We start from the raw sequence: 25,091 nt of genomic DNA, 5'->3' as shown, positions 1-25,091 counted from the left end.
AAACCCCGAGTAATAATCTTGGATGGAAAGGCTATTATGCTGAAACATGGCAATTTCATGTTCCAACTGAAAACGACGAGCATCATTAACTTGATGATAAACCTGCTTCAAATAAGCCCACATGGCATGAGCAGAGCGATGAGGCCGCAAGTGAGTGACAATATGAGGCTCCACTGAACCAAGAAGCCAGGACATGATACGGGCATCAAGCACAGCCCAGGACGGAGAAGACCCGTCAGCCTTGGATTTTTCAGAAGTTGACGATGAGTCAACATCCGTGCCATCAATATGACCCCAAAGCGCCTTGCCCTTGAGAAAGAACTCAAACTGAAATGCCCAGGTAGCATAATTGGTGCCAGTAAACTTAACACACACAGGAGCTGAATCCATAGGGAAGAAAAAAAAAGAGACTCTGCCAAGAAGAGAGATTCTGCCGAGAACTCCACTGAGAGGGACAACCCACACTGTTGCCCAGAGAAGTGCCGAGAAAACCACCGAGAATCACACAGAGACTGCCGAAACCACCAACCCAAGCTTCAGAAAACGGTTTCGAGAGACTGAGGCAGAGAACCACCGAGAAACTGAGAAGCCACCAAGAAACCAAGAAACTACCGAGAAACCGAGAAACCACCGAGAAGCCGAGAACCGAAAAAAAATCAGGAAGCGAAAAAATTTTAGTAATTGGGCTCTGATACCATGACAAAATATTGTGTGAATGGCTGAATTTAGCCTTGAGTTCTGTCTATTATAAAGACTGTGGATGAATGCTATACATGGAAAAAATAAAGTCCCGCATGATTCTAGTCCTATACATACAAACCATAATCGGTCAAATATATATATGCCAACTATACAAAATAAGAGATGGAGAAATAAGGAAAGAATAAGGAAAGAAATAATAAACAATTATGGACAGCTGTGCTGTCCATTGACATACTCCACGCCTAAGACTCTAATTACTGGCGCAAATGCAAGGACATGAGGAAGCAGAAGTTGGTTGTGGGTCAAGGAGAACACGATGATGTGGGCTTTCTCAGGCGGGGGTTTCTCAAGTCGAGCTCATCCTCTCCTGTCCTGGCAGATTGCGGTGAATTTGCGTCGTCCCATGTCTCCTTCGGTGGTTGAGTCTACGGGTGGTATCCAATCTTTCTCTCCTTTGGAGTGGTCTCTGTTATGCTTCATGGCGGGATTCGGGTCCAAGAGGAAAGAGGATAAGACTGTGGCTTTCCTCTCAGCCCTTGATGAGGAGCATTTTCGGAAGGATATGCTTGTGGGATGAGAGCTTTAAGAGTTTAGGGGTTGGTTTGTTTTATGGGATGTTGTCTGGGGCGGGTCGGTGTTGAGGTGTTTGTTTCTCGTATACTCTGTGTGTACTAGGGTCACCTTACGCTGTTATTTATAAAATCTGCACTTACCAAAAAAAAGAAACCACAGCTCAAACTTGTGGCAGAAACTCAATATTACATAAACAAATTAAAGTACGTCATGAAACAACTTTATATGCTACAAAACCTTACTTTGCGTACATTAAAATTTAAAGCTTCCAAGTCTGAATCAGCACATAAAATTAAGGGTCAATTCATGATAGAGACGGGAACTTCCCAAATTAATAAAGAAAGTTATCCATTTCTTATGCAACACCACCAGCTAATAATTTCAGATACCATCAAATTACCAAAGAAAAAAAAAGCAATAAACAATAAACTATAGAAGAGGAATAGGAATAGAATGCATAGGAATCCACCTGCGCTGAAATAGCTTGAGTGATTGTATACTCCGTCTCTGCTCTGAACTGTCTCCACAAAGACTTGCACTGCACTGGTGTAATTAACGTATCCTTTGGGGAAACCTATATTATAGTTGCTCCTCAATAAGAAATCTGTTTGGTGATAAGAACATTCTGCTATGACCCTACCAGTACCCACTAAATAGTACCTCCTCCCATGTGCTTGAGGCAAGAGGGTCTGTAGGAGCTCTGATGCTCCTATCTTGAGAAGATGGCAGAGCAACAGCACCATCCATGAGAGAGGTAAAAAGTGTATCTTCAATCTTATCAGGCTTCTCATTCAAGCGTATGGCAGCCATAACAGATAAAAGCTTTAGAGACTGCAACAGTAAGACCATAGATGAATCCATTTAAGCATAAACTCGTAATTCATCTTAAACTCCATCAATAAAAGTCCTTTGCAGATTACCGCAGAGCGTGCATCCTTTGTAATAGCTCTAATATCTTCCTTCCCAGTCCAAACCCTGGGAATTGAGTCATTGTCATGATTGAATACGGACGAGAACCTGAAATTTGTTAAGCAAATAAATAAGCCACTAAAAATGCTAAAAAAAAAAAATTATTTTTTATTTTAAAAAAATGTTAAGCAAAGAAATAAGCCACTAAAAATGCTAAGATTTTAAAAAATAAAAAATAAAAAATTTGTTAAGCAAAGAAATAAGCCACTAAAAATGCTAAAGATATTTTTTTCTTTTTTAAAAAAAAAAAAAGAAAAAACTTCCCACTACTTAGTTTGCTAGTCCCTACCTATCCTTCATACGGATCAAAACTTTTCCAGCTTCTTCTCTTGCCTTTTTCTTCACAAAGTTTCTTGTATAGTCCCTCAAATTTTGCACCATTTTGTCAACTGTTGCTTGGTCCAACTCAAAACCAGCAATGGTAGTTGAAAGCTTTGCTACAGCAACCTCAGTCTCATGTTTAAGAAGTTTTCTTATTGAAGCCCAGGTGTCTTTCTGACCAGCTTCAAGCAAGGATTCTACTGGCTCCGTCAGTGCCAGGTTAAGTTGTTTCTGCAAAAACAAAACAGAAAAAGAATCAGCATTTTAGCAACTATTGGAAACTATGAATGGGCTGCAATAGCTACCTTATGTGCATTTAAGCTATGATATTAATGTGTGCATCGGCTTAAAAGGTAAGTTTGTGTCCGATGGCAGCCAGCATGTGAGGGCATGTCCCAATGATATCATCCCTGAGTTGGTAGTTTGTCTTCTTGTTGACTAGCGATGGGTTATTTGGGATATTTTTATGTAAAAGCAAAGTATTGGGATATTATTGAGTGGTGATCCTGGGCAAGCCAAGCATGGTATGGTTGTTGACTACGGTGGAGGAGTTGATTAAAGGAGAGAGAGTTCTATAGGACTCTCTGAGTCGGTTGCATAGCGTTCGTTGCGCAGAGATGAGCGAATAATCATGGAAGGTTCTTGGAGCTTTCAGAATGGAGCAGAAGGGCAGCGTAGCTTCATCATCATCTCGGAGGGCCGAGACAGTAGTGGGTGGGGCAATTGTGTTTCACCGATGAGGAAGGTGGTAAAGTATTTTGAGCAGAAAGGTGCTGTCAGGAGTAGGAATGGCGAGGCGTTTGGTGCTAATCCGGCAATGCCGCGATCGGTGGAGCAAGGACAGCATTCATATGTGGATGTTCTTTTAGGGAAGGGATATATTCAGGAAATAGAGATCTTTGAAGCACTGTTTTTTTTTTTGATAAGTAAAATTTATTGAAAAGGCGCAAAGGGGCGCAACCCAAAGTACACAGGATGTATACAAGGAACCCCTAAGGAACAGGGGAAAGAGAACAACTGTCTAAGAAATCAAAATAGGAACAATCATGTATAGTCTTAATTCTATCCCTCCACATATACAACACTTGCAACATCTTTCTCTTCAGATTAGACAAACCCGTCTCACAATCTTCAAAGCAGCGATCATTCCGTTCCCTCCAGATGCACCAACTTTCTTTGAAGCACTGTTATCCAGTTCTGTATAGTATTGTGAGGAACAAAGCTGCAATGGTGGTGGATAACTTGGCAGCTCATAATGGAAATATTCATTGGAATGTTCTCTTTACGCGGCAACTCCAGGACTGGGAGATGGAGATGGTGCTTTCCTTCTTCGAGCGGTTGTACTCCACTTCGATTCGACAAGGAGAGGGTGACAGGTTAGTTTGGAATCCCTCTACAAGGGGCTTATTTGAAGTAAGGTCCTATTATGAAGTGCTTAGTAGGAAAGAAGGCCCTTCATTTCCGTGGAAGAATATATGGTGTGCTAAGGCTCCGACAAGGGTGGCGTTCTTTGTATGGTCTGTAGCTTTAGGAAAAATACTGACCCATAACAATCTGCGAAAGAGGAATATTGTGGTTATTGAGTGGTGTTGAATGGGTAAAAAGAAGGGGGAGGCTATTGATCATCTGTTACTTCATTGCGACACCGCCCGTGAGCTTTGGAGCTTTATGTTTTCTTTATTTGGAGTTGAGTGGGTCATGCCACAAACGGTGCTGGATTTGTTGACTACTTGGGGTGCGTCTTTTGGGCATGACCTAGCTAAAAAAGCTTGGCGGTTAGTTCCTCACTGTGTTTTGTGGAGCGTTTGGCGGGAGCAGAATGCAAGGCTTTTTGAAGATGTAGAGACTGTAATGGTAGTGTTAAGGAAGCGTGTGCTTAAGACATTATTTCTTTGGTTAGCGTCCAGTCTTTGCCACCTAGGTGTTTTTACTTTTGTAGACTTTCTAAATTTATTACCTGTTCCTCCCTTTTAGGGGCGCTCTTGTATACTTCCCGTGTATTAGGGTTGCGTCCCTCTGCGCTTTATTGATGAATTTGAAATTACTTAGAAAAAAAAAAAAAAAGAGCAGGCGTATTACGGGCAATTCAGGGATGCAAACATTGAAAGGTGTTGAAGGTTTTCGAAGGAAGGAGGCGCGGGCATTGCTTGGAAATCACACTGTTCAAGCTGGCAATAACTATAGGATTTAGAGTTATTTTGATAATCTGCCTACCTAAACCGTATGGCAGTGATGTTATATTTATAATAACAATAGAGTTAGTCCTTTAGTAGGACTATACAAGACTCAAGCTTATCACTAGTAGAGAAGAATAAACCTAAAGCTATACAACTTGTACTAGGTGATTGCCGAGATAATCTAGCCAACATAATAAGATAAAACAAATCCTTTAATTCTGGACAGATTTATCTTTATCAGAAGGTAAAGATATATCTAGTTTAATACGCCCCCTCAAACTCGACGTAGGCAACTTGAAGTTGAGGTTGAAACTAAGCTGAAGAAATCTGCTTGAGGGAAGAGGCTTTGTTAGTACATCCGCAAGCTGATCTTTCCCAAAAATAAATCGAAGCTCGAGATACTTATCTGCAACTTGATTCCGAACAAAGTGATAGTCTATCTCAATGTGCTTTGTACGCGCATGATAGATTGGATTGGAAGTGAGATAGGTTTCTCCAACATTTTGGTTTTTCTATTAGCTTGATCCCAAACAAAGTGATAGTCTATGATGCAAACCAAGGAGCTGGACATGCTGATCATACACGTGGGAATGGAGCTGAAGTTGCACAAGACTCTTTGTCACTTCCTAGTGGCCCAATTACAAGACTTAGAGCCAAACGTTCCAAGGAAGCACTAAATGAGCTAATCCAAGAGAATTGGGCTGATTCTAAAAAGACCAAGATGGGCTCAAATAATAATCAAGCCTTAGTCCATGTCATCAAAGCAATTGAAGAGGCTAATTAGCATGCAAAAACGTGACCAGCATGGTTTGACCATTAAAGGGTGTGAACTTGTTGAGTTTCAAGGATATTAAATAGGGGAATGAACTTTGTCTTGGCTGGTTATGTTAAATACATTGAATTTAGTCATTTAGTTATTTTTGGCTGCCTCTAAAAGTCCAAGAGACCTAAAAAATGTGGGGACTTGTTTATGTTAATGTTTGTGTTGCTTTTAAAGCTGTAGTTATGAATTTTCCTATTCTTGGGGGGTTGTTCCAAGAATATAGATGGGCATTACGAATTTTGTAGGTAGATATTGTTTTCTAAAACTTATTATTATTGTGAGGTCTTATGTTCCTCTTCGTTCTTAAAAGAACTCTTTGAACTTATCAAGTTAATCTTGTGGCGTTCAAACAACCTGTTACGCACCTATACTAGACGAAATAAAACCCTAGCAGTAAATCCTGGTGGCGGCTGAGACATGTATGGAATGTAAGGGGGGAAATCGTGTCCTTGGGGAGCACAATTTCAGGTTAGGAAGTTCCTAGAAATAAGGGGTGGTAATCCCCCATTAGCAGCCTAAGAATAAGGGATTATATTTCCCATTTAGTAGTAGATTTGCATCAGAATTTTAGGATATCAAATAAGGGAATTATACTTTCCCTAAAATAGGTTATTTCTGTACTCTTTCTATAATTCTTTGTACCCTATTTATAGGGGTTATTGAGGAAGGAATAAAGCATGCAGAAATTTACCAACAAACAACTTCTCACTTGTAGGAGGTAGGGGTACCTCGAATACCCCATATCCATTCCACAATTCCACCATAGGTAGACCTAGGAAAACCGACCCTGCGGCTCTGCCCATCGCCAAGCCCCTTACCCGATCACAAACCCAATCCCAAACACAGGCTCGTAACACAACCAAACTTATCACCTTGATTCTTGAGAGATTCTTAAGTTTCTTGGTGTGGCGTTTCAATCCTTCGTAGTCTTGGTTTCTCATCTAGTTAGGTGACGGGTCAAGGCTCAACAAATCTTGTCTACACGATCTTGGGGTTTCTAACCATCATTGTTATCGGGTTTCATTACTTTGGGGAAGTTACCTTAAGGGATTGATCCTCACATAACACCGTGCCAAAATCTAATATTGAAGCCATTCCCCACCTCAATCTAGTATGACTAGAAAACCCCACCCATGATACTTTTCCATTGGCGTACCCCATACAACCCATGGACATCATTAGAACACCACCCAACCCACGAGCTGCATACTTAGAATCCACTACCACCCTCCACAACCTCTCTATCTCATGCATGTAGCACCATAACCACATCCCTAAGAGAGGTCGATCGAACAGAAGTAACTTTCGGACTCCCAACCCCCAACCCACACCCCCTCAGAGATTAGAGAACAAACCTTGGACCAGTCTACTAGGTGAAATTTGAACTCTTCACCTATACCACTCCACAAGAAATCCCATTGTAACTTCTCTATGCGATTGGCAACACCCGTACGGAGGGGAAAAGAGACATGAAATAAGAGGGTAAATTATATAAGGTGCTCTTAATTAAGGTAATCTTCTTGCCCTTAGACAAGTACTTCCTCTTCAAACCAGCCAAACAAGGCTCCAACATTCCTAGATCCCACTGAAAAGTCTAATTAAAAACTTCACTGTAGTATAAATCATTTTACTCAATGCCTCTATAACAATGACAAAGAGAGAAGGAGACAAAGGGTCTCCCTGTCTCAGGCCAAGAGAACTAATAAAAATTTCCTTCAAAGTAAGTACCATTCACCAATACAGAAAAAACTCCCTAAAGAAATACAATGTGCAATCAATTACGTCATTTCTCCCCAAAACTACACCTCAACATATACAACAAAAAATCCCAATTAACATGATCATAAGCCTTTTCAATATCCAATTTGCAATGCACACTTGGCTCCAAGGCATTCATTAGCTATAAGAACAAAATTCTAGAATCAGCCTACCTCTTTTTTTTTTTTTTTTGATAAGTAATTTAAAATTCAATAAAAAGCGCAGAGGGGCGCAACCCTAATACACAAGAAGTATACAAGAGAGCCCCTAAACGGGAGGAACAACTAATAAATTAAGAAAGTCCACAAAAGTAGAAACACCTAGGTGGCAAAGATGGGGTGCTATCCATAGATATAGCGTGTTAAGAAGACGCTTCCTTAATACTACCATTACAGTCTCGACATCTTCAAAAAGCCTCGCATTCCGCTCCCTCCAAATGCTCCACAAAACACAGAGGAACTAAACGCCAAACATTCTTTGCTAGGCCATGCCCTCGAGAAGCACCCCAAGTAGTCAACAAACCCAGCACCGATTGTGGCATGACCCATTCAATTCCAAATAAAGAAAACATAAAACTCCAAAGCTCACGGCGGTGTCGCAATGAAGTAACAGATGATCAATAGACTCCCCCTTCTTTTTACACATACAACACCACTCAATAACCACAATATTCCTCTTTCGCAGATTGTCATGAGTCAAAATTTTACCTAAAGCTGCAGACCATACAAAGAACGCCACCCTTGTCGGAGCCTTAGCACACCAAATATTCTTCCACGGGAATGATGGACCTTCTTTCCTACTAAGTGCTTCATAATATGACCTTACTTCGAAATAGCTCCTTGTAGAGAGGTTCCAAACTAACTTGTCACCCTCTCCTTGTCGAATCGGAGTGGAGTACAACCGCTCGAAGAAAGAGAGCACCATCTCCAACTCCCAGTCCTGGAATTGCCGCGTAAAGAGAACATTCCAATGAATATTGCCATTATGAACAGCCATATTATCTACCACCATTGCCGCTTTGTTCCTCACAAGACTATACAGAACTGGAAAACAAAGCTTCAAAGATCTCTCCCCACACCACCGATCATGCCAGAAACTGATATATGACCCATCCCCTACCACAAACCGAACATAATTGCAAAACTTCTGCCACCCTTTCCTGATATATTTCCAAACCCCTACTCCATAGGAACCCGACACCTCAATAGAGCACCACCCACCCTTTAGGCTCCCAAATTTGGCGTCAATCACCAAACGCCATAAAGCCTCTCTCTCCTTACCATATCTCCACAACCATTTACCCAAAAGAGCTTGGTTAAACTGGGTGAGGTTGTGAACTCCCAACCCACCTGAATGCAACGGAGTAAAAATCCTGTTCCATTTCACTAAATGAAATTTGGCCTCATCCCCTATGCCACCCCATAGGAAATCCCTCTGGATTTTTTCAAAACGATTAGCCACCCTCAAAGGAATAGGGAACAGTGACAAGAGATACGTGGGGAGATTGGACAGCGTGCTCTTAATAAGAGTCAACCGTCCGCCCTTTGACAAATACATACGCTTCCAACCAGCCAGCTTCCTTTCCATTTTCTCAACCACCCCTTTCCAAGTAAGAACGGACTTGTAAGAAGCACCCAAAGGCATACCCAAATACATCATAGGCAAAGATCCAACCCGACAACCCATAAGTTGGGCCAACCCTTCAACATCCTCCACCTCACCAATAGGAACAATTTCTGATTTTCCTAAATTGATCCTTAATCCCGAAACTGAAACAAAGAAAAATGCACCTCAGATGTCGAATTTGTTCTTCTTGCGCTCCACAAAAAATCAACGTATCATCAGCAAACAATAAATGATTCACTACTATTGCCTCTGACTCTCTATGTCCCAAAGTAAAGCCTGTCATCGAACCCTGCTCCACCGCAGCAGCCAGCATCCGGCTCAAAGCCTCCATAACCACCACAAATAATAAAGGCGACAGAGGATCACCTTGTCGCAACCCGCGAGAGCTAGTAAAGAAACCCGCCGGAGTTCCATTGACAAGGATGGAGAATCTCACCGTAGAGATACAAAAACGAATCCAAGCTATCCATTTCTCCCCAAAGCCACAACGTTGTAATAAGTAAAGTAAGAAGTCCCAATTCACATGATCATAGGCCTTTTCCAAATCCAACTTACACAACAACCCAGAATCCCCTGAACGGATTTGACTATCCACACATTCATTAGCAATAAGCACTGAATCCAAGATTTGTCGACCACCAATGAACGCATTTTGGGTGTTTGAAATAATCTTACCCAAAACTGATTTAAACCTGTTCGCAAGGACTTTGGAAATAATCTTGTAAATTCCCCCAATAAGACTGATAGGCCGAAAGTCACTCACATCCACAGCATCATTCTTCTTTGGAATCAGAGAGACAAAAGTAGCATTGAAACTCTTTTCAAACTTGCCTCGAGAGTGAAAATCAGCAAAAACAGCCATAATGTCATGCTTTAAGATATCCCAACACTTACTGAAAAAAAAAGCCATAGAGAAACCGTCGGGGCCTGGAGCCTTATCTCCATTGAAATCTCTGATGACATCCCACACCTCCTTCTCCTCAAACCCTCTCTCTAGCCAGCTACTCTCATCTTCATCAATTGAAAGAAAAGAAAGACCCTCTACCCTTGGCCGCCAAGAACAATTCTCAACATACAAGTTTTTGTAAAATTGAACTATATGCTCCTGAATCTCCCTTGGATTTTTGGAGATTTCACCATCTATACTTATAGAGTCCACTTGATTAAATTTGCGACGCGAGTTGGCCATCCTGTGAAAAAATTTTGTGTTCTTGTCCCCCTCCTTCAACCACAAAGCTTTGGATTTCTGTCTCCATATTATTTCCTCAAAAAGAAGAGTTTTCTCCAGCTCTCTAGACATATCTATCTTGCGAACCTTCTCTTCCTCCTCTAGACCTCGGCCTTCATCAACTGAATCCAGCTCACAAATGCCCTCCAATAATTCTTTCTTCTTCTTCCCTACATCACCAAACACTTCAGCATTCCATTTCTTCAAGTCTGTCTTCAATGCCTTCAGTTTAAACGCCAAAATGTGACTTGGAGAACCCGAACACTCATAAGACAACCACCACTTTTTGATTTGCTCAACAAAACCCTCATAATTCAGCCACATGTTCTCAAATTTAAAATACCTTTTTCCTCCTCTTGGTGCCCCACAATCCAAAAACAAAGGGAAGTGATCGGACAGAAGTCTTGGAAGCCTCCTTTGGATTACTTCGGGATAGTGTTCCTCCCACTCCACAGAAATTAAGAATCTATCAATTCTAGACCATGTGTGGTTATTTGACCATGTAAATTGGCCATCTTGAAGAGGTAGATCCACCAAGTTCTGCATGAAGATGAAGTCTGAAAATTCTTCCATAGCAACTGAGAAACTGGCAATGCCCGACCTCTCACTCGGAAAGCGAACAACATTAAAATCTCCCCCAATACACCACGGCAACTCCCAACAACTCATCAATCCAGCTAACTCAACCCATAAATCCCTCCTATCCCTGTCATCATTTGGGCCATAAACCCCCCCAAAAGCCCAAGAAACATTATCACCAATGTTGCGGAAAGAACAAGCAACCGTATATCTACCTATACATTCCTCCAATTTCTCCACCACTCTCCTATCCCACATAAGTAAGATCCCACCCGATGCTCCATTGGCTCCCAAATAACACCAATCAACCTAATTACACCCCCATAAACTCCGCACCACCTCCCTTGAGATTATTGCCATCTTAGTCTCCACCAAACAAACAATATCCGCCCTCCATTCTCTTAGAAGCCCTCTAATTTCTACTCTTTTTTTCATCTCATTAAGCCCTCTAACATTCCACGAAAGTAATTTAGGCATCATAACTGCATAAAGAACCCCTACCTTTAGTGCGACCTCTAGCCGATAGAACCCCTTTCTTCTCATAATTCAAGGACCAAGCCAACCTGTTTAGTTCTCTCTTCCCTTTTGCCCCTTGGTTCAACGGACACAAAGTCTTAGGACTGGCCGAGGATCTTCCTCCAGCAGCTTCTATCTCCTCAAACATAGCTAACATTCTGTCCTCAAATCCTTCGCAAGATAATCCGATAGCTTGATAACATCTCATAACTTTTTCCACCACCCATCTAGGTGATATCCTGTGCTTTTCTCCCCCTTTTGCTGCCAAAGGTGTGATTTCCAGCGGTGCACCACTCGCCCCCTCCTCGTTAGAATTTTTTTCTTCTAGTTCTAACAGGAGATCGCTTCTAACCTCCTGTGTACCACTGTCCAGAAGAGCTTCTCCCTCATCTGTTACACCAGAATCTTCCCAAAGGCAGCTCTCCCCTTGATTTCCCACTAAAACAGGTTCACATATCACCATCTGCAAATTGTTAATGTCCATCATCTTTGTCACTGAGCTTGTACCCACAGCAGGAGCAACCATCTCATTACAAGTACAGTCTGTAACCAGGAGCTCCGGCAAGACTCCCGAAACCTGCTCCCCTACTTCAGTATTTTTGTAACCCTTCAAAGAGCCACCGTCCACCTGAAGAGCCACTGCTGCATCTTCTCCTTCTTCACCACACATCACGACCTCAGGCATACTCAGCCGAAGGGAATTTTCTGGTTTCTCAGACCTCACGCTCTGACCCGCCACAGGGACTTGTCCCTGTTTTCTTGTCCAAACAGCCTTAAAAATTCCAGACTTCCGGCGTTGATAAACACGTTGAAAAACACGACTGGAATGATCTGAACCAGACCCACGAGCAGAGACGCCGGAATCCTTGTCTTTACGTACCTGATGTGCTGCGGAAGTTGACGCTCCAGCATGCATAGAAAACAAAGGGGTCGGAATGGGTCTTAGGCATGATCCAGCTTTAGCTTTAACAATAAACTTGGGCTTTTTGATGGGAAAACCCAGTGGGGCTTTACCTTTAGAAGTATGGGCCACTTTAGAGGATTTGGAGATGGGCCGGGTATCCTTAGAACCCATAAAGGCCTGCTTGGTCTTAGGACCAGCGTGAGAAGCAAACTGCTTCTGACTGAAATCCAGGTGTCCTTCCTCCAGCAAGAGAAGATCCGTTAGACAAAGACCAATCTCCTCGTGCAGAGCTGCCAACGACTCCCTTAGCCTACGGACACCTAGCCTATCACCAGAGAAGACCTTGCGTGATGCAGCGGAAGACGTGTTGGCAGACCCAACAGCTTCTCTCCTTGGGAATGAGACCTGCGACTTTCCCGATGCGCAAGACACCGGAGTTGGTTTCTTCTTCAAGCCCTTCGCCGAAAAAAATTCTTTGGTCAGGCTATCGTGAGCCGCCGTTGAAGGAGACATCGACGAAGTAGGGGCCGGAAACACCGGAGCCTTTGCATGAGCACGAAAATCCTTAACCGGATCCTGCACCTGATAAAGTTCCTTCTTCCCTGTTTCATTAGAACCTTCCAACCACCTTGGAATTCTTGCTAAAGGCTGGCTGGAAGGACCAAACGGCTCTTCATTCACTGGCAGAGCCGAAGTTAACACCTCTGCAAAACTCCTCCTTGTCTCCGCTTTAGTCCCAGCTAGTGGAACTTTCGGTGCACTAGTCTGCTTTGTGACCCTGGACTGATCCGCTTGAAGATGACTGATGGCTAGGCGGAGCTCCACCTCAAACCGCTCCCAACCCTCACCGTATCTCCCTTTCGGCACTAAAATGGAACCATTTTTCTTCCTGCCCTCATATTCTTCAATAAGCAGGAAAAAACCATGCCTATTAGAGCATTGTTGTCCAAGAATACGTGGGAAGCCAGCAACGGATTGATTCCAAAAGACTCTAGAATCTTGAACCGAAACTAACTCATCAAACGACTTAATCAGCCAGACTGCCTCATCTCTACGAAGAAGGATAGACCTCGTCACTCCTTTGCATTTCTCTCGTATCCGAATCCCAGTAAAACCTCCCACCACCGACAAGTCGAAGTCCTTAGACTCAACAGACCATCGACTCACAGACCTCATCACAAAAGGGCAACCAGACGTTAATTCCAACTATACTGCATGCAAGCACATGTAGTGCATGAAGGCTTTGGGTTAAATGAAAAACTCTTGGGATATGCTTAGTGCGATGCTAGTAGTGATTCTTTGCTTTTTTATTGTATGCTCTTTGGTTCCAGCAAAGATAACTAGATCTATAAACCCTTAATTTGTCCAACCAATCTCACCAGCACCCAATTTGTTACAAACACTAACTCTAATTTTGCAACCCTTGATTTTCCTTGTCATCCTATGCCATCTTTTCTTCCATCATGACAAATATAAAAGCATTTATAAGACATCATATATTAGTCGCTTCATATTCTTCATTCAATAATTTCTACTTTAATGAGTCAGACATTTCATTCAATAATGAAAAAGTGACAATCTTCAATTAAAGGCAAAAACAACTTAAAACAAGAACACAAAAAGTCGGAAGTCCTTAAAATCATCAAGAACTCGCAACCAGTTTGCTAGAACTTTAGAAACAATTTTGTAAACTCCACCCACTAGGCTAATAAGTCGGAAGTCCTTAAAATCAATAGTTGCTGATTTCTTTAGAATAAGAGTAACAAAAGTGGCATTAAGACTTCTTCAAATTTGCCTATGGCGTGAAAATCATGGAGAACATTCATTATATCTTCTCTAAGAAACATCCCAACAAGCTTGGAGGAACGACATAGAAAAACCATTAGGGTTTGGCACCTTATCATTGTTCATAGCTTTCACCACCTTAAAGACTCTTGCACCCCAAACGCTCTGTGCAACCAAATGGCCTCAACCTCAACCAAATGGCCAGTTGATGAAAGAATTATATGCACTTTTCACCCTCTCTTCATCACGATGCCCTCAATTTCTGTCTCTAACTCACCTCCTCCAAAAGAGTAACCTGACAGCTTTATCCTTCCTCAACTTCTCCTCAACACACAAAGCTCTCTCTTCTTCTCAACCATCAAGAACTCGCAATTCATCCAAAAAAAACTTTTCCTATCTCTCTACATTACCAAACACCTCATTCCAGAGTTTAAATCAGCTTTCAATGCCTTAAATTTGCGAGCCAAAACAAAACTTGGGGAAGGTTGAAAGTAGTAAGATGTCTACGATTGTTTTACTGAGTAATGCTAGAAGTCCCACTTGTGTGACTCTTGTTGCCTCCAATAATAATGTGACTTTTAAAATTATCATTGGGCATGTGATTGATCATTATTGAACTCTGATCAAACGGTGATTTTAAAAGCCACCGCATTTTGGAGGGACTTCTAGAATTACCCTTCTTTCATCCTAACTATAAAGCCCTTTGGTTTTAACCAAATATTCTTGAATTTGAAATACCTTCTACCTCTGTGAAAGCCTCCGCAATCCAGAAAAATAGGGAAATGGTCCGAGCAAAATCTTGCTAACCTCTTCTGAGACAATTCAGCAAATTGGGCTTCCCATTCAGGAGAGATGAGAAATTTGTCAATTCTAAACCAAGAGGGAGGATCCCGGTTGTTCGATCACGTAAAGTACAGCTTACAACAGGGATAGATCAAAAATAACATCTGAGAACTCCACCATAGCTAGATAAAAAAGGGCTTCACCCGACCTCTCACTAGGAAAACGAGTGACATTAAAATCTCCACAAACAAAGCAAACCAGCCAATTCATCCCATAAATACTTTCTAATACAATCGGAGTTAAGGCAATAGATACCCGCAAAAGCTAAAGAAAAGTGATCTTCAAGATTTCTCAAAGAACAAGTAACAATAAACTCCCCCTACACACTTTGATTTTTTTTCACCACCCTCTTATACCATAAGCAAAATCCCACCAAAATCCCCTTTAGAATCTAAACAACACCAATCCATGTTTTGGCATCCCAATAAACTACGCATAATGCTACTAGACAAATGCTCCAGTTTAGTTTCCCAAACACAAATAACATATTTCTTCCACTCTTTGAGCAAATTCCTAACACTAAGGCACTTATCCCCCTCATTCAACTCTCTCACATTCCAAGATAGCAATTTAGGCTTCATAAGGAATCGAAATAACAAGACAATCTTTTCAATTCTTTCTTCTCTCTTATCTATTGACAAATTTGGAACTGGAGGCAACAAGGGGCAAGATCACAAAGGCTTTCAAAAAATGGGTTCTTTCCCCTGTTGATAAGGGGAAAGGAATTATATCCTTTGATGTGGTTGGGAGTCATGTGGGCCGTGGTTCAATATTCTTGAAATGTGACCCGCCTTTTCTGGATATGGATGATATGGACCCGCCTATAAGGTTTCTCCTTTACAACAGGGGGCAAGAGCACAAAGGCTTACAAAAAATGGGATCTTCCCACTGTACAAATCCATATCATCCATATCCAGAAAAGGCGGGTCACATTTTAGAATGAAAGAAATCCGGTAAGAAAACCCGCTTCCCCACTTTTACAATAATTGCCCAATCTGAAGAATTAAGAGCTTCATCATCACCTCACCTATGGGGACCAGATTAGGTACAGAGAACTTAACTGGCACTAAAGCAGCCAAAACCACCATTTCTAGAGGGCTTAGTGTCGGCTACAGTGTCGTAGCTGGAACCAACATGCCAGAATAATCGAGGCATCCCTCCAGGAATAGAAACTTCACCACAAACACCCACATCGGGAAGGGCCAAGACTGATAAGGACCATCGCAGCCTCTTACCAGCAATATCCGAAGGTTCGAGAGAGATCGGCTTCGATTGGGTGTTCGAATAAGCCACTGGTAGACAAAGGGCAATCGTCAGGATTTTCTTTCCCCCCAAATGATGCTCTGATTTCCTTTCCGAACATCTCCCACATAAGCACCATGATCATCAGAATTTGATGGTGAGGCTGTCAGAGATCCAACAAGATTGGCGGATCTCACGCACGCACACTCAGGGCCTGCACCCACACCCCAACCCATGCCCGAAGAAGAAGTAGGGCCAGCCCCTGCCTTCACCATCCACTTAAGCGCGGGTTTAAAACTGGGCCAAAATGCACGTTTTACTCATTATTTTTTTTTCTGGCAAATTAAATTGGACCAACCATAATGGTTTTGTGCCTAGTGTTTCACCAAAGGGTGTTTGAGAAGGTTGGACCCTCGTTGTGATTGGGCTCCAATGCTGGAAACACATCCTGTTTCGAACTAATAATTTTTACCAGCCCAATTATCTACTGGCCACGTCCAACTCCTCAATTACCATGTCACCTTCCCCCTTCAAAAACTCCAGCTGTTTTCTCAAAGTACGAACAGCCCCACTGACGTCCTTGTCCCCCCTCGATTCACTCCCACTATCTGCAACACATAATGTACCAGTGTGAAACTAGGGATTTCTCGCATCTCCAAGCACACCACAGTCGTTGGCCTTTTGAGCCTGCGACACTAAAGCAACAGGTATAACCCTTCCTAAGAGCATTGGAACCCACCGTATACTGCCTCGGTCCAACCAATACCTCAACACCATAAGACATCTTGACAGCTTCCCCTGTCGGCGCACACACCACCAACACCGAAGGCACTAAAGGGTTCACCTTGTGGACAGACAAAGAGTACCCACCAAGGGGTTCCCCAGAATGAAGAGTGTTTTGACCATCACCGATGGAAGTCTGAAAGGTTTCTAGAACCTTCTGCAACTCAAGCACAAAACCAACCCATCCCCTACCACCTCTACCTTCCAGAATAACCACAAAGCCCCTCTGACCGCCACCTCCGTATTCCATGACAGCCAAATATCGTCCGAACTTGTTCACACACCTTCGGACGATAAAGTCTTTAGAACCCACCCTGGAGGATTTTAGAAACTCCATCAAGGGCACTGCTAGAAGAAACTCTTCCATGGTAGCCCACAACCAACTCAAACTCTATCCACCCAAAACTCAAAATACTTAGCTTCCACAGAGAACCAACTCCATACACCCATCGCAGAATACCAAAAAAGAAAGACTAGACTAACGCCATTGTCGGAGAAGCAATAGACAATTTTTCATCAGAATGAATTAAATTCAATTCAATCGTGAATTGGTTCCAAATAGAGTGTTAGTGATTTGGCTCAAAATATCATTATGGACATGATTTGAAGAACAACCTGGTCTAGAAAGCAGTATTCACTCATTGCATTAATCAAGAACAATACCTCATAAATGGCTATCATTTTCGACAACTCTGCACTACGAACAGATGATGCATGCCCATCAATATCACTGTGAAGTTTGTCATAGACTTTTGAATTATCCCAATTAGCCTGTCTTATGGCAGCATCTGAAAGTGGAACATAGCAAGTCACCTATAGGAGGCATTGACTGTACGATGGATTAACATACACAAAGGATTTGAATATCAATCATGCCAAACAATTAAAAAGCTGGAATTGATAGAAAACATATAAGATATCCAGTTAAAATCTTAAATCAGAGGAAATAATGTTCTTTCAAGGCAAGTAAAAGAGGTAGGTTCAAGAAGACCCATAACATCCTTTAAACAAGGGTTTAACTTTTACACAACACCATGCAAACATGTAAGAAAAGTAGATACCAAAACTGTTGAAAATAACGAACCTTTCCATATTGGGTCCTGATTTTATTCTCTGATTTATTTTGATTGTACTGTCTATTTTCTTTCCATATTAGTTCGTAGGGTTTCTCCATGGTTTCTCTATTTAAACGATGTAATCGCATGAGGTGATAATGCAATAAGAATTATTCTTCTTCCTCTATGTTTCAACACGGTATCAGAGCCAACCTAGGGTTTCGTTAGTTTCTGGGTGCTTGGGTTCTCCATTCGTTTCCTATACTTCTCTACCAGACCACGGTCAAGCTGCGCCTACCCTTTGGGATTGTGCAACTAGATATGGCTCACCATAATCTAGGTCGCATAACCCACAGAAGGTATTAACAGCGTTCTTTGGGCCGTCCCTCCGACGAACGGCGGCGTTTTTTGGTGAACACCAATCCATCCCGAACACTACTCAGTGTGTTTGATGCATCGATTGTAAACAAGGTCGCCTTCCTTGTTCTGTTCGGCAAGTTCTGGTTCACCTTGGAGTTTTTGAGGCCTATTGGCAGACGTGAGCAGCGGGGCGTGGAGCTCCAGCGATGGCCAGATGATTCTGCCTCAGCTTGACTAAACGACATGTCGTTCAAAAAGGGTTCCAAGTTTGTCGTTCACCCTGCTAAACGACCTGTAGTTTAGGCAAAAAAAAAAAAAAAAAAACTTGATTGCAGAATGAATAATCTATTTTTATGGTTCAATTTCTAGTTCTCTTTTTCCTTGTAATTTTTTTGAGTCCACCGTTTGTGTTGGAGCACTATAGTTGGTAGGATGTCTTATTCAAAAATGTTGGAGACAAATCAGACGAAAAGGTTAGAGAGTCAGGTGGTGACCTCCCTTGGTGAAAATCCAACTCTTCAAATCCCAACTGTCAAATTAGATGGGCTCAATTATCTTGCTCGGTCACAATCAACTCTTTTATCTATTAAGAGCAAAGGGAAGATGGGATACTTGAATGGCAGAATTCAAGAACCACAACCCAATAATCCCGCTTATGATAAGTGGGAAGCAGAAAATTCCACAGTTATGTCATGGTTACTACATTCAATGCAACCAGAAATCAATCAGGGTACTTATTCCTCCATATGGCCAAAGAAGTTTGGGATGCTATTGTTCAGACATATTCCAAAGTGGGGAATGCTGCACTGAAGTATGACTTGAAGTGCCGGATCCATGGCCTCACGCAAGGTGATTCTCTAGTAGCCGCTCATTTTCATAAACTCTGTAGTTTGTGGCAGGAGTTGATCATTATCAGAATTTATAGCCTATGCGCGCTGTTGATGCCGCTCAAATTAAGAAGATGATTGAAGAAGAACGCATCTATGAGTTCTTGGGTGGATTGAATTCCGAGTATGATCGAGCGCGGGTTCAGATTTTTGGGAAGGAGCCTCTTCCATCACTACAATAGGTGTTTTCTTACATTCAAAATGAGGAGAGTCATCGTAGCACTATGCTTCATTCCAGTTCACAGTCCTAATCCGCTCCAGTGGGGGCATCTCAACGCACTTAGAGCAACAGTTCCAAATTTCTAGATAGGGACAAAACAGCAGATGTGACTTCGGATGACAAAGATAAATTATTTTGTGACCACTATAATAGGTCAAGACATACTCGGGAGACTTGTAGAAAGCTTCAAGGCTGTCCTACCCAAGGTTGTGGGGGTCGCATAGGTGGAAGATTCAAACCTCCAGCCCATCATACTTCCGCAGGTGAGATGGCCACTCCCACACTTGATAGTTCTTCCTCTACTACAGATATAGGGGTACTGAGTAAAGACGAGGTAGAAGGACTTCGTCGACTTATGTCTCGATTGGACACACCTACAACTGCAGCATCATCCTTCGCTCTTATAGGTAATTTGGCCATTGCTCTAAATGCATCTACTACTCCACCTAATGATCCGTTGGTCATTGACTCCAGTGCCTCTGACCATATGACTGGTATGTCTCCTGTATCTTCATCATATAATCCTTGTTCAGACAGAGACAAAGTTAGAATAGTTGACGATTCTCTGTCCCCAGTATCGGGTAAAGGATCTGTTTCTATGACCCCTTCTATGACCTTGGCCTTTGTTCTTCATGTCCCTAACCTTGCCGATAATCTTTTATCCATTGCACGTATTACCATTGAGCTGAATTGTCGTGTAATCTTTTATTCTTACTATTGCTTTTTTCAAGACCTAGCCACGAGGAAGATGATTGGTAGTGGTAGCTTGAAGGATGGCCTGTACTATCTGGACTCTCAGCTCGACACACATGGTCGGCTCATATAGGCTTATCATACAACTCGGGCGAATGACTCGGTAGCTAAAATCTGGCTCTGGCATCAATGTTTAGGGCATCCTTCGTTTTTAATTTTGCAACGCATGTTTCCTATGTTATTTTTGCATAATAATGTTTCTAAGTTTCAATGTGAAACTTGTGAACTTTCAAAACACCATCATGTATCTTTTTCTCCTAGTATCAATAAAAGTGATGCACATTTTGTTCTTGTTCATACTGATATGTGAGGTCCTTCACACATGGTTTCTTTATCTGGTTATCGGTAGTTTGTGTCTTTTATTGATTTTTCCCGGACCACATGAGTCTACTTGTTAAAGGACAAAAGTGCTGTGTTTTCTGTGTTTCAGATGTTTTATAAGATAGTTCAAACTCAGTTCAATGCCACGATTAAAATTGTTCACTCTGACAATGGGGGCAAATATATGTCTGGTAATCTCGAGGCCTATTTTCGTGAACAAGGCATTATCCACCAAACCACGTGTGTTGATACTCCGCAGCAAAATGGTGTGGCTAAACGGAAAAATCGGCAGTTGTTAGCAGTAACTCATTCCCTTATGTTTGACATGCATGTTCCAAATCTTATTGGGGGGACACCTTACTTACTATTACATATCTCATCAATAGGATGCCTTCTCGGGTACTAGATTTCCACCCCTTGAGGTACTGTCCCCACCTCTCTCTACTGCAAAAGGTGTTTATCCAAAAGTTTTTGGTTGTATTTACTTTGTCCATATTCATGGTCCTACTAGGAGTAAGTTAGACCCCCGATCACTCAAATGTGTCTTTGTTGGCTACTCTCCCACTCAAAAGGGGTACAAATGTTATCACCTTCCATCCAGAAAATACTTTGTCTCTAAGGATGTCACTTTCTTTAAGCAACAATCCTACTTCTCGTCCGCCCCTACTCCTCTTCCGGGGGAGAGTCAGATTGATGAAGAGGATTTTTTGACTCCGTTACCTATCCCTACTCCTATGTCAAAGCTGGAGCAAGAACAACAGGTTACTAATGAGTCTCCATCTAAACCTATTGATAAGCCATCTGCACCACCTGTGGAAGAGTTAAGAGTTTAGTCCAGACGCCAGAAAGCTAAGACCATTCCTGATGCTACATGCCAAACATCTGATTCGGGCTCAGGTACTACTCCGTCTACTTTTGATATGAATTCTGTAATACCTGTTTTCAATGATATAAGTCTGCCCATTGCACAACGCAAAGGAGTTTGGTCATGTACACACCATCCAATTTCTGATTTTGTTTCTTATCAACATCTCTCTTCACATATCGTTCCTTTGTATCCAAATTGTCTTCTATGTTTGTTCCTAGAAATCTACAAAAGGCACTTAGTGATCCAAAATGGAAGACAGCGATGCATGAAGAGATGGAAGCTCTTCACAAGAACCAAACTTGGGATTTGGTCAAATTACCTAATGGAAAGAAGGTTGTTGGCTACAAGTGGGTGTTCACTATCAAGCATAAGGCCGATGGTTTTGTGGAACGCTACAAACCCAAACTTGTTGCAAAAGGCTTTACCCAGACCTATGGGATTGATTAGAAGGAAACATTTGCACGTGTAGCAAAGATGAACTCAATTAGGGTTCTATTATCTATCGCTACAAACTTGGATTGGCCTTTACATCAATTTGATGTGAAAAATGCATTTCGGCATGGAGACCTAGAAGAAGAAGTTTACATGGAAATTCCCTCAGGATTGGAAGATTCGTCCTCAGCAAGAAAAATGTGCAAACTAAAGAAGGCTTTATATGGTCTGAAACAATCTCCAAGAGTATGGTTTGAGCGGTTTTCCCAGGCTACGCAGGGATTTGGTTACAAGCAGAGTCAGGCTGACCATACACTTTTCATCAAGCATTCCTCTCAAGGAAAGGTAACAGCTTTAACTGTGTATGTTGATGATATTGTCTTGACAGGTAATGATGATGGGGAGATGCAAAACTTAAAGCATCGCTTTGCAAATGAGTTTGAAGTAAAAGACATGGGGACTCTAAAGTACTTTCTGGGCATTGAGGTAGCAAGGTCAAAGCATGGTATATTTATCTCTCAACGAAAATACATACTCGATCTTCTTAAGGAAACATGAATGCTCAAGTGTAAAGCTACTCACAATCCAGTAGAGGTAAATGTTAAACTGGGAGAATGTGCCGATAGCCCCTTTGTGGATAAGGGCAAATATCAGCAATTGGTTGGGAGATTGATTTATCTATCCCATACCCGTTCAGACAATGCATATGCTGTTAGTGTGGCGAGTCAATTCATGCATTCTCGAGAGAGTCTCACATGGAAGCTATTTATCGCATTGTTCACTACTTAAAATCCTCATAGGGTAAGGGACTGTTCTTTTCTCCACATAATCACTTGAAAATATAAGTCTATATAGATGCAGATTGGGCTGGCTCGATTACAAATCGAAGGTCTACATCAAGTTATTGTACATTTATGGGAGGTAATTTGGTTACATAGTGGAGCAAGAAACAATCTGGGGTTGCCAGATTTAGTGCAAAGGCGGACTTTAGAGCTATGGCCCAAGGAGTGTGTGAAATATTATGGTTGAAAATACTCTTGACAGAGATTGGGTTTGACTCCAAGGACTCAATGCGACTGTATTGTGACAACAAGACAGCCATCAGTATTGCTCATAATCTAGTCCAACATGACCGAACCAAATATGTTGAGATTAATCAACACTTCATTAAACAAAAACTCAGAGAAGGTATCATCTGCACACCATATGTGAAGACTGGAAAACAATTGGCGGATATGTTGACAAAGGGTGTTTCTAGTGGTACTCTTCATTCAGCCTTATCCAAGCTAGGCATGCGAGACATCTATGCCTCAGCTTGAGGGGGAGTGTTGAAAATAACGGACCTTTCCATATTGGGTCCTGATTTTATTCTCTAATTTATTCTGATGTATTGTCTATTTTCTTTCCATATTAGTTCGTAGGGTTTCTCTATGGTTTCTCTATTTAAACGACGTAATCGCATGAGGTGATAATGCAATAAGAATTATTCCTCTTCCTCTGCGTTTCAACAAAAACTTTCAGCAACACTAAATAATCATGTAAAAAGATGCACCAGAAAGGCAGAAACCCAAAATCTATATCAAACAACAGTAACCATCACAAGATGAGTATAAGAAAATATAAATCAAAAAGAAAATCATGTGCTTCAAGCATTAAAAAAAAGTTGAGAACACTTAAGGAAGCATATCAAAGATTCCCTCGGTCATTACAATCTAACGTTCAAAAGATCAATAAAATCCAAAAAAATGAGTCAAAGGGACATTAACAAAGGCTAGTATCATCCAATTGTACAATAATGTAAAAAACAAAGACTTAGGCAAATTCCAAATCATACATCTATACCTTTGCACAAAATAAGACCCAATTTCTACAAACTACATAGACAGCAATAGTAGCTAAGAAAAAGAAATATACAGAGACAGCATAGTTGTCAATTCAACCTTTCACAGTGCTTATTCAAAATTCTCTAATGTTGACATGTTGCACATCAAATTTAAAGTATGTCACAAATACATAGTACGAAGCAACTAGAGAATGTTCCAGAACAGGGAGAGTACAACCCTAATTCCATCTAGAATAAGCATTGACACAAACATAATTTCTGCATAAGTATGTGTATGTTGTACTGATTAAATTTTCATTTTTTACTACCTGCACATCCTTGGTCAAACTCGAGCAAACAAGAATGAGTACAAGTACGAACAGATGCAGCAAACCCTTCTCCTTTGTTCAGTGACTGCTCCAATCTACTCTTAAAACTCTCGAGAGCTTTAGAACGCAGATGTCCCAACAAGGTGGTGAAAGCAGGGTGAACAAACTGGACAAGTCATAAGGCAGCAAGAATCAATTAAGAATAAAACATAACCATAGAATTGCAAACTAACAATAGGTCTACTTCTCTATAACTCAACTTTAAGCACAAAAAGTCTTATATTCCATATCAGAATATGAACAGTATTATTTCTAAGACCAAAATGGGCAATATAACAAGACCTTGATTTGATAAAAGCCCAACAACCATAAACCTCTTGAAATGCAAAAAAAATGGTATCCCATAGTCCATCAAAGGATATGTCTATTTGTTGCTTTGGAATTTGAGAAATTGGCAATCATTCTTCATATACACAAGTGAGATATTATGATTGTTAAATCACCAATTATTTCAAAAGCTTAAACTGATAGAAAATGATGAATTTAATCATTTAGTTAATATTCTTAAACACACCCTTACATGTGGACCAGGACTTTTCCCTTGTTAGGTATAACCCAACACGTGAAATATTTAAATGGGATCTACAATATAAAGTTGAGGTCCAAACTTGGAACCTTTGTTTTGATACTATATTAAATTACCAATTATCCCAAGAGCTTAACTGATAGAAAATGATTAAAAAAAAATTGATATGTAATTTCATTATCATAAATAAAGCGCAAAGAGACGCAACTCTAGTACACATGGAATATACAAGAGAACCCCTAATCTAAAGAAAAAGAAGAAGACAAATTCAAAAAATCTACAAAACTAGAAACAATCAAACTATGATGTGCATATATATCCAAGTATAGAAAGTGTTGAACATTATCTTCCACAACTCTATCACTGAGGTCTCTACATCTTCAAAGCTCCAAGCATTCCTTTCTCGCCAAAGACACTCCAGTAAACACAATGGAGCCAACCTCCATACTTCCATAGTTGTACCACACCCAACAAGTCCTCTCCAACTGAGCAACAAGTCAATCACCCTTCTAGGCATAACCCACTGATGGAGCTCCATAATTTCCTTGCTCTTCACAATGAATCAGTAAATGACCAATGAATTCCCCACTCTTCTTGCACATGCAACACCACTTAACCACCACAACATT

General features: G+C 41.3%; 1 protein-coding gene across 1 annotated transcript in view; it reads right to left on the bottom strand.

Moving 5' to 3' along the window:
• The window catches only part of LOC133867984 (protein ROOT HAIR DEFECTIVE 3 homolog 2), a 69,659-nt gene that overhangs the window by 20,417 nt on the left and 24,151 nt on the right, over positions 1-25,091 (bottom strand). The window contains 6 exon segments of the mRNA XM_062304771.1: positions 1,745-1,849; positions 1,936-2,106; positions 2,196-2,292; positions 2,534-2,796; positions 17,493-17,617; positions 23,877-24,042. Coding sequence (XP_062160755.1) covers positions 1,745-1,849; positions 1,936-2,106; positions 2,196-2,292; positions 2,534-2,796; positions 17,493-17,617; positions 23,877-24,042 — 927 coding nt within the window.

Source organism: Alnus glutinosa, chromosome 5, assembly GCF_958979055.1.
Source record: "Alnus glutinosa chromosome 5, dhAlnGlut1.1, whole genome shotgun sequence".
Lineage (NCBI taxonomy): Eukaryota > Viridiplantae > Streptophyta > Magnoliopsida > Fagales > Betulaceae > Alnus > Alnus glutinosa.
Note: the sequence above shows the minus strand (reverse complement) of the source record. Positions and strands in the feature narration are given on the sequence as shown.